The sequence below is a fragment of the Macrobrachium nipponense genome, chromosome 31 (assembly GCF_015104395.2).
Source record: "Macrobrachium nipponense isolate FS-2020 chromosome 31, ASM1510439v2, whole genome shotgun sequence".
Taxonomy (NCBI): domain Eukaryota; kingdom Metazoa; phylum Arthropoda; class Malacostraca; order Decapoda; family Palaemonidae; genus Macrobrachium; species Macrobrachium nipponense.
This window is the reverse complement of record NC_061093.1, coordinates 72,804,988-72,815,759: the sequence shown is the minus strand read 5'-3', so window position 1 is coordinate 72,815,759 and position 10,772 is coordinate 72,804,988. Positions and strand designations below refer to the sequence as shown.

The following is a 10,772-nucleotide window of genomic DNA, read 5'->3' as shown; positions in this document are numbered from 1 at the left end:
TTATAAATAGATAAGTCACAACTAGCAGAGTATAATTGGATATTAAAAGTTCCATCATGAATGAAAATGTATAGAGATTATAAGTATTGTGGAGAAGTATTGTCAAGAACAACGTAACTGCAAATGAAAAATTTTGAGATGATCGTGATATTTCAACTTTTAAATGAATAGATGGCTAAAAGCTAATAAGCCATTCTCATCTACTACTTTTGGAGATAATCGAACAACTACGAGGGGTTAAAGATTTACCTTGGCATTCGAAACCAGAACTGGGTCGAGTTTTGGTCTTGTTTTTCAGGTTTATTGAGGTGTGATGGTGGTAACTTTAGTGACCATCTTTTGCTCTTTTATTACTGGCTGTCTTCCATGCTGATTAATGGCTTATCCGCTGCATCGGTAGTACATATAACGGTTTTGAGCGGATGGTACAGTATATTCATTATGCTTTTAATTTTACCACTCTTTTTTGTGAGTCGTTGGCGTTCGACTTTCCACGATATTATGGTCAAGAGATGATAAAATCTCATCTGCTTAAGTAAAAGTTATTTACTTATGTTTCAGTTATTTTCATGTTTATATTATTAGATTTTTATTTTTTGTTGCTCTTCTGTAACACGTGATGATTTAACATAGAAACAGGAAAAGTTCAAAGCTATGGTACAAAACAGTTACAGGAAAAGTTCAAAGCTATGATACAAAACAGTTCAATGTTAAGGACAAAATCAATTTTGTTCTGCTTTCTCCAAATCGCCGAAAGTTTGCATCTGTTACTAATTTTTAGGAACCTGCATCACTGTAATTCACCTAGTAACGTTTCCTGTGCTTTTCTTCTTTTTTTTTTAGATAACTAAATATAGGTTCATGCGTCTATTTGAGTAACTTGATAGTGAAGGCACTGAAGATTTTACTGATTTTTATTCGAAGTCGTTTATTTCTATTGTTATCAAAGGATTTGTCACTTTCAACAGACTGTGGCTGGAACCCATTCTCAGTGCACCGTATTTCACGACTACAACAGTGTCATTCCATATCCCATAAATAACTTGAGAACTCTAAAGTTTCCAAATTCACATTTCCACAGCGTTAATGGATGCAAATATAATACTCACTAGTATTTCCATAGCTAACTATGTCACCTTTTGGATATTTTCCTAGGAAACAACGGTTCCTGATAATTAAAAAATAAATAAAGATACAGAAGAGCTACAAAAAGCAGAAATTATTTAACATAGATTGGCAATGCTGGCAAACATCAATGTGATCGAACTTTTGCTAAATCATGCAAGTGTATCATAAATCCAGTTTATTACTTGGTCGATTCCAGTCAGAGATAAATTCTCCTTGACCCTGAATGACAATTTCACTTATCCCCTCTCTTTTCAAGTTTGCTTTCTAAGAGTTGGGGAGTTTCCTTTGTCTTTACTACTTTTTTATTATTATTTTCAACTCAACCTTCTCTTCCATTACATCAAATCAATTCTAAATTTCCTTTTGACAGATTACTCCAGTGAAAAAAATTAAAGTTAGATTTTCCCCTTTGTCTCCACATAGCACTGACAGATTTAAGAAACAATTGTTTCTACGTATTCGTGTAAGACTTCAAAAGGAAGGAAAATGGGTGCTTGCGGATACTGCTACCGCGTATAGTCGAAATAAAGCCGTTTATGATGAATTTTAATTTTAAACCGAAGGAATAGAGAAAATGAGGCTTTCGTTCTATGAATCTTCATTTAATAAATAGAGGAAATAAATATTGCACTACATCGTTAACGGACTCTTGAATGAATATCCAGTCGTAAGGATTAGGAAGGTCTCTGGTAGGAGGTGGAGGGAGCTCGAACAGAGCCGCTCCTCTCAAAGGATCCTTCCCGACCACGACGGGCGTCCTCCTCAGCGGCGAAGCGATCTGGTCCAGCACGAACTGGGGAATTGGGTGGGGGAATTCGGGAGCCACTGGAAGCAGGTCGGATTGGGGCTGGAAGCCATTCTCATTGGCGACGTATTTCACCACTACGTCAGTGCCGTCAGGAGCAGTGTATCTGGAAAATAACGGATAATTCAGTTCACTTCACTTACTCTGTGAATTCAATGTTTGCAGTAAGACTGTTCTGCCCATATAAAAGTACATAGTCAAAAGACACCAAAAATTCATAGTGGATACTCACGAATATTCTCCGGCGCTGACAATGGTACCTTCGGGGCCATCAGGAGAACCTGATTCGGATGCTCGGATCCCGTTTTCTGCTTCGACGTCGAAATTGTACCTCCCGTCGTCTTCGTGGACTCTTTCGTCCTCAAATGGCCACATCCTCGAAGGAGTCGTCCCTTACAGAGGAACGAGGGGCAGGGGCTCCATACCCTTGCTGAGGGCAGCAAACAACGGCCAGGGTAGCGAGGGCAGCGAGGATGACCTACGAGGATGAAAGTTAGTTATTCGTAATGAATGAAGGAACTCTTGATTATCAATATAAGCAGAAATGACAGCCTTCTGCATAAAGCACAAGAGCTAGGACACTTACAAACTTCATTTTGATCGAGCTGTAGAGAACTGACGAAAGTCTTTCGCTGGTTGAGCTTTATATAGTCGACTGACGTCCAGTCATGAGACTAAATCCCCTTGACCTCCAAGACTATCATCTCGTCCCGTTTTGTTCATTGCACTCTTCTCTAGCAAGTTGTTTTGCCTCAATCATTTCATCTTTTTTTTTTTTCTTTCCAACTTTTTTTCATATATTTCATGCATTTCACTTGCATTCCGTCAATATCAGTGGAATTCTTTTTCCTTATGTTTTTTAGATGTAAATATTGTAGCGTTTGAAAATAAAATTCAATTTCTTTATTTCTTTATTTATATTAAAAAGCCCATAAATAGCATTTAACACATAAACTGTTATATTCCGGCTGAAAGCATTATAGTCCTGATCAAAGGTAAATGTTGACAGTTGGTATGTGACAGGACTGTTTATACAGAGAGTGGAGATTTGGACAACGACGTTGGCAGGGAAAAAGAAAAGTTGGTGGTATGGGATAAAATGTCTAATCCGTGATAAATCTAGTCCTCTCACAGCTCCCAAATGGGGTGAGGCCGGTTGACAGGTCAACTAGAACGCTGATTGAGACTGATTCTCAAAATGAAGCCTACTTGAAATGAGATTTCCTGCATCCTCCTGATATATCTATATTCCATTTTGCCCGGTGATGGCTGATTCCAAAATCTTCCTTTTCTACTGAGAGTAGCTTCTGAAAAACCTTTTAGCTTTCCACTCGTATTTGTTGTATGACCTGTATCCCTCATTTGTATGAAAATCCCCGAGATCTCTGACCTATCTACTTCTGGTGGTTTATGATTCTGCTATACGCCTTGTGAAGTGGCTCTGCTTATTTCCCATACATAAATTTCATTAGAGATTACATGATATTTCATGAACACCTAAATCTATTTTTTCTATATTAAAATACATTTTGATAATCGAACCACCGGTGGTTTTTAAGGGTATTGCAAAATAGGATCCAGGTAAAAAAGTCACAGGTCAAAAAGCCGAGGGTCAAAAAGTCAAAGGTCAAAAAGTCACAGGTAAAAAAGTCACAGGTTAAAAAGTCACAGGTAAAAAAAGTCACAGGTAAAAAGTAACATGTGAAAAAGTCATAGGAAAAAATTCAAAGGAATAAAGCCACATGAAATAAGCCACAGGTAAAAAAATGTCATCGGAAAAAAGTCACAGGAATAAAGTCCCAGGTAAAAAAAATTGAGCCCCCATGCGACGTGTTTAGTACCACAAGGCCGTTAGGGATGACTGTGAAAACATAAACAAAAACCTAAACATCATAAAGATAATGACCTCAAGAAATATTAGTCCTAAATAACGCCCCCATAGGAAAGATCCAAAATATTTTCAGTTTTATTACTTTAATTGCTTTAATTACCACCATGAGTTAATGTGACTTTTTTTCCTTTAACTTATTTTCCTTGCCAAAATTGTGACTTTTTTTCCGTGACTTTTTTCCTGTGACTTTTTTTTCCTGTGACTATTACAGCTACTGAAAAATAAAGGGCAGACGGATTTGCTGGGTTCAGTTATTTTTTTCTTTTTCCAAGTTATCGACATATGGAACCATAATTATCTTACTGTTAAAGCCTATTCTTTGTTTTATTGTGAAGACTCTTTAGTATATAGTTTATAGACCTTCCTATAATATATACTTGGCAGAATAACGTGGTCAGATGATGGCAAATCGCCTCAATTCTTTCCCCAAATACCCGTGACAACATTCCTTAAGCCCCTCTAAGAGGAAATGTACAGCCAACGCTGATCTTTACTGATACATCAAGATAACTTAGAAAGTGGATCCATGAAACGGCGGACCCCCCAATCAACCATAAAAAAAATAAAGCCAAGGCGAGGGAATATTTTATCCATTTTGTTAAGAATTGAGTAAAGAGGAAAGGTAATTTACAGTCTTTTCCATTCAGTTCTGAATTATTCAATAGTTGGGACCAGAGCTTTTAATCTAGATAAATACACTGAAATATCGCCAGCTATTGTCCCACAATGTGTCACTGTTGCACATGCAAGCATCCAAACTACTTTATGATATAAGGAAAAATTGTTTCAACGTAATCGTGTAAGGCTTCAGTAAGAAGGAAAATGGATTCTTGATGATGCTGCTGCCTACGTGTCCGTTCAAACATCTACCATCAGGAATAGGTTAAATTATGTATATATATATATATATATATATATATATATATATATATATATATATATATATATATATATATATATAAATATATGTGTGTGTGTGTGTATATATATCAATAGAGGGATCCACAGTAATATCCTTGTTTATCTAGACATAATATATTTATGGAAATATATACAAAGCTTAAAGCTTTCGTCCATCCTCCTGTGGACTTGATCACTAAGCAAATGAGACATGGTATTGGTGAAGAATTCCAAATAAACATAAACCAAACAGACAAAAAATATTAACAAGGTTATAAAATGCGAACAAGTCATTGGGTCGTATTCCTTTCCATAATTCGCTGTGATCATCGGGGCGGGACAAAGCGCCGGTCCTTCTTCCCTGAATGACATCTTGAGGATCGTTAACCAAAAAGTAGTTTGTAGATTAGACTCTGGAACGGGCGAAGGATGGTTATCTACATTATCAAATTGAAGGAGGCTGTACACATTCTGAAGTTCTTTTATTCTGGCCCTTTTGCAAATTTCTTCACTCAAAGTGAAATTGTTCTGTATTCCAGTATTCCCCTCAAACGTGTCATTCAAAGTGATGAGAGCTCCTTCCCAACCAATTCTCCTAGTGGTCCTATCCGCACTCTTATAAATAACTTTTCCTCCCCTGAAATCGATGGCATGATCGGAATCCCAAGTATGCTTGAAAATGGCGCTGTAGACGTTCCCTGCCCAAATGGCAAGCTGCAACATGTTCACGTTTCCTCTGGTCAGGGAACGACCGTAGTTTCACCAATATAGCATTTGTCACAATTTTTACATCCTATAGCATAGACTCCAACATCGGTGTTAGGTTTTCTGCAACTGTTTTTGATAATTTTTCTTTTTAAGAGTATTAGGGTATTGAAAAAATACGCTATAGCCATGTCTTTCTTTTCTAAGATTATTGGAAACTTTTTTCAGGTCATGATTATAAGGAAGGGGAAGGCATTTAAAATTAGCCGTCGAACAGCGTTCCCTGGGATTATAAAACATACTTCTGGCTCTAGAAAGACATCTGTCGATAAAAACTTGGGTAACATAACTTATTGAAACTCGTAGTCAAGAATTGAATTTCCTGGTCAATAAAACTAGGGTCACAAACTCGAAAAGCTCTAAAAAACAAATTCGTCAGAACGTTGCGTTTGATTTTCTCGTCATGATATGAATAAAAATGTATGTACGTATTTGTGTGAGTACCTTTCCTGGAAAACAGAGAATTTAAAAGACTTATTTACGTCATCACTGTGAACAACCAAGTCTAAAAATGGCAGTCGCTTGTCAACTTCCCTTTCCACTGTAAACGTGATGGATGGAAGAAAACTATTCAGGTTGTAAAAGAAGCTGATCAAAACTTTTTGGCATCATCCTTAAAAACAATTGTCGAGTTATGGTTTTTAGATTTTATAATCCATGAACTCTGGTTCTTTTAAAAATATATAGATTGTTCAATTTTAAGTTCCCTTGTTTAATTTTTAATATAAAGGTATAACATGAAAATTCTATTAACTTAAAATATATTTACAAACTGAAACATACAAAATTAACAAACTTCATGTATAACACCAGGAACTTTATAATAATATAAAGGTCTAATGAAGATCTTGCGAGTATAATCAGGATCAGGAAAAGTACTGCACGTGATTACAATCTGACGAAGAATCAGGAGCGTCTTAAGATGAAATAAGATCCAAGGATCCAGAGTCTAGAGTCTAGGATCAAGAATGGAGAAGACTGACCAAGGTCTAAGGAGTTCTGCAAAATACAAACATTTACAGCTATATAACACTAATATAATTGTTCTTGAATGCAGAAAATTGCACAATGAAGTAAAAACTTGTTATACTCTATAAACTTTAAAACACTCACAGGTTGAACATATGACATTTCCAATACACAAACAATCTTAATTAGTTATACAGTATACACTTATAAACACTGAATCACTTTAACACACGACATTATATAAGACACTAATACATAGAACAATTTATATAAGGAGTCTTTTCAGTACTTACTGTTACGGGTGGCTAGGTGTCAGGTAGTGATTAGAGAAATGCCGGGGACTCTCCATGTTAAGAAAACAAAATCAAACAAGGACAACCAAATAAACAAATAACTTCTTTAGGTCCATGGGAGTGAAAAGATACACAAGAGAATGGCAGCACAGCATTCCTCGACAAAAACAAGGACAACCAAATAAAGAAATAACTTCTTTAGTCCATGGAGTGAAAATATAAACAAGAGATGGCAGCACAGCATTCCTCGACAAAAATAAAGATATCATCAACATATCTCACCCATATAAAAGGTTTCAAAATCATCCGGAAGTTTGTCCACAAAAAGTATTTCAAAAAATTCCATACAAAGATTAGCTAAAACAGGCGACAACGAGGATCCCATGGAAACCCCTGCTTTTTGTTGATAGAAATCTCCTTCAAACTCAAATATGGTGGATTCTACACACGTCTTTATAAGCTCGTTGTCGCCTGTTTTAGCTAATCTGTGTATGGAATTATGGAAAGGAATACGACCCAATGACTTGTTCGCATTTTTTAACCTTGTTAATATTTTTTGGTCGGTTTGTTTATGTCTATTTGGAATTCTTCACCAATACCATGTCTCATTTGCTTAGTGATCAAGTCCACAGGAGGATGGACAAAAGCTTTAAGCTTTGTATATATTTCCATAAATATATTATGTCTAGGTAAACAAGGATATTACTGTGGATCCCTCTATTGATTTCTTAGAAGCACGATACAGTGTTTTTATATTGCATGTGTATATATATAATTATATAAATTATATATATATTATATATATATATATATATAGATATATATATATTATGATATTATATAATATGTATTTATTAATGTATGTAATATTAAGTATATATTATGGTATATAATAGGTATAATATATATATAATATATATATATATATATATCTATATTTTATATATATATATTTTATATATTATATATATATATATATACATATATATACTATTACATATTGCTACTCTTTCAAAATGCATATTTCCCCCTCTCAATTGTATAAAATATTGTGTATAAGATTTTGTGCAACATTTTTTTCAGATTCCTAGATAGCTTAGAGATAGGATGTTGTAAATGTGTGTTAAGATTTCGCATAACGTATTATAAAAAGAATATATATAACGTAAAATATAGAAAGAGAGAGAATGTCTTTGTCCTTTATCAAAGCTATAGTTATTTTTCAAAATCTGTCAACACGTTTGATAAGCAAGCTCGAATCTTCAATGTGTTTTGGGATTCTGTCAACAAGTAAGATAAGGGACTTCTGCTTCAGTCGATCAAGTTGGGTACATGTCTTTTTTTTTTTTTTTTTACAGACTGGTCTCATACGTTTATGTCTTTGTCAAAGCCACGTGTAGATTACACATTTTGTATGTAAAGTTGCGCTAAGATTTCGAAGCTTCTGGAAGCATTATTGCCAAAAACGTTTTGTCATCTCCAGTCCAGCTTCCATAGGAGAAGTTTTTCAATAATTTAATTACTTACAAGATTACCTCACACCTGTTTTACAGAACTTAGTCTGATAATCTGCAATACTGGTAAGTTGTTAAGGAATCACTGTTGCCTTTAGAGTATTCAGTTCGTTTAATACCTGTGATGAGGATTCAGGTGTCTGGTTTTTGTGAGGTAACAATAAATGAATAGTAAGTGTAGTAACCAGATACTTGGCACTTCGTCACAATATATATATATATATATATAAACGAATTAGAATTGCACATATTTTTTCGCACGTTTCATTTAATCGAATTTACTTTAAAATAACAATGTTCCATACATCTAGACAAATTTTCTGTGACTGCAACTACCTTTGAAAAGAGTGACACTTTGTACCCAGTGGTCAGGTGGTGATTGCAATTTCCTCAAGAATTATAATTTTTCATGTAATTCACTTATTGTTTTCTAATCCCCGATTGGATGCATTTTCTTTAAGATTACCTAAAGATTATTAAATGCTTTTTTACCGGCGCATTGTCGGAACACGACGTTTATGATGATTTTAATTTTGACCGGATTAAAGAAACTGAGGCTTTCGTTCTATGAATCTTCATTTAATAATAAAGGAAACAAACATTTCACTACATCGTTAACGGAGTCTTGAATGAATATCCGGTCGTAAGGATAATGAAGGTCTCTGGTAGGAAGGGTGGAATGGAGCTCGAACAGAGCCGCTCCTCTCGAAGGATCCATCCCGAACACGACGGGCGTCCTCCTCAGCAGCGAAGGCGATTCTGGTCCGGGAGGACGAACTGGGGAATTGGGTGGGGTGAATTCGGGGGAGCCACTGGAAGCAGGTCGGATTGGGGGGCTTGGAAGCCGTTCTCATTGGCGACGTATTTTCACCAACACGTCAGTGCCGTCAGGAGCAGTGTATCTGGAAAATAACGGAAAATTCAGTTCACTTCACTTACTCTGTGAATTCAATGTATGCAGTAAGCATATTCTGCCCATATAAAAGTCCACATAGTCAACGAACACCAAAAATTCATGAGGATACTCACGAATATTCTCCGGCGCTGACAATGGTTACCTTCGGGGCCATCAGGAGAACCTGATTCGGATGCTCGGATCCCGTTTTTCTGCGTTCGACGTCGAAATTGTACCTCCCGTCGTCTTCGTGGACTCTTTCGTCCCTCAAAATGGCCATCCTCGAAGGAGTCGTCCCTTACAGAGGAACGAGGGGCAGGGGCTCCATAGCCTTGCTGAGGGGCAGAGCAACGGCCAGGGTAGCGAGGGCAGCGAAGATGACCTACGAGGATGAAAGTTAGTTATTCGTAATGAATGAAGGAACTCTTGATTATCAATTATAAGCAGAAATGAGATAGCCTTCTGCATAAAGCACAAGAGCTATGACACTTACAAACTTCATTTTGATCGAGCTGTAGAGAACTGACGAAAGTGGTTCGCTGGTTGAGCTTTATATAGTCGACTGACGTCCATCATGAGACTAAATCCCCTTGACCTCCAAGACCTATCATCTCGTCCCGTTGTGTTCATTGCACTCTTCTCTAGCAAGTTGTTGTCCTCATTTCATCTTTTTTTTTTCTTTCTTTCCAACTTTTTCATATATCTCATGCATTTTTATTGCATTCCGTAATATCAGTGGAATTGCTTTTCCTTATGTTTTTTTTAGATGTAAATGTGTAGCGTTTGGAAATAATATTTATTTCATTATTTCATAAATCAAATAGCCCCATAAATAAAGCATTTAACACATAAACTGTTATATTCCGACTGGAAGCATTATAGTCCTGATCAAAAGTGAATGTTGACAGTTGGTATGTGACAGGACTGTTTATACAGAAAGTGAGGTGTGGACAACGTCGTTGGCAAGGCAAGAAAAGTTGTTGGTATCGGATAAAATGTCTAATCCGTGATAAATCTAGTCCTCTCACAGCTCCCAAATGGGCTGAGGCTGGTTGACAGGTCAACTAGAACGCTTGATTGAGACTGATTCTCAAAATGAAACCTTACTTGAAATGAGATTTCCTGCATCCTCCTAATATATCTATTTCCCATTTTGCCCATGCCTGGTGATGGCTGATTCCAAAATCATCCTTTCTACAGAGAGTAGCTTTCGAAAAACCGCTTAGCCTCCTCGTATTTGTTGTATGACCTGTATCCCTCATTTGATACGAAAACCCTCCCCGAGATCTCTAACCCAAAGTTTTACTGGTAGTTTATGATCTGCTATACTTTTCTGAAGTGGCTCTGCTTATTTCCCATATATAAATTTTCATTAGGGATTACATGATATTTCATGAACACCAGAATATATTTGTTCTTTATTAAAAATACATTTTGATAAGCGAACCACCGGTTGTTTTTAAGGTTTGCAAAATAGAACCTATTATGAGATTCAGGCCTCTGTAACACGGTTTTTTCGCAATAACTTTTTATCTATGCATTTCATAAATATAACGCTTATTCAGAATACACATTATATGTACATCATAATTTTGACTGCATTCTGCATTAC

The 10,772-nt window shown here is 36.0% G+C and overlaps 1 protein-coding gene across 2 annotated transcripts; it reads right to left on the bottom strand.

Annotated features, from left to right (window-relative positions):
• Nucleotides 1–1,709: 1,709 nt before the first annotated feature.
• LOC135206585 (cuticle protein AMP1A-like) lies at nucleotides 1,710–9,652 on the bottom strand. Of its 2 annotated transcripts, XM_064237925.1 has the most exons (3): nucleotides 9,397–9,652; nucleotides 2,166–2,264; nucleotides 1,710–2,039 (listed from the first exon to the last, which is right to left on the bottom strand). In XM_064237925.1, exons 1-3 carry the CDS (start codon nucleotides 9,438–9,440, stop codon nucleotides 1,727–1,729), a joined length of 456 nt encoding a protein of 151 aa, XP_064093995.1. In that variant the 5' UTR covers nucleotides 9,441–9,652; the 3' UTR covers nucleotides 1,710–1,726. The 2 variants fall into 2 exon arrangements, with proteins under 2 accessions (XP_064093995.1, XP_064093994.1); XM_064237924.1 differs by lacking the exon at nucleotides 9,397–9,652 and having other exon boundaries at nucleotides 2,166–2,323.
• Between the last annotated feature and the right edge of the window lie 1,120 nt (nucleotides 9,653–10,772).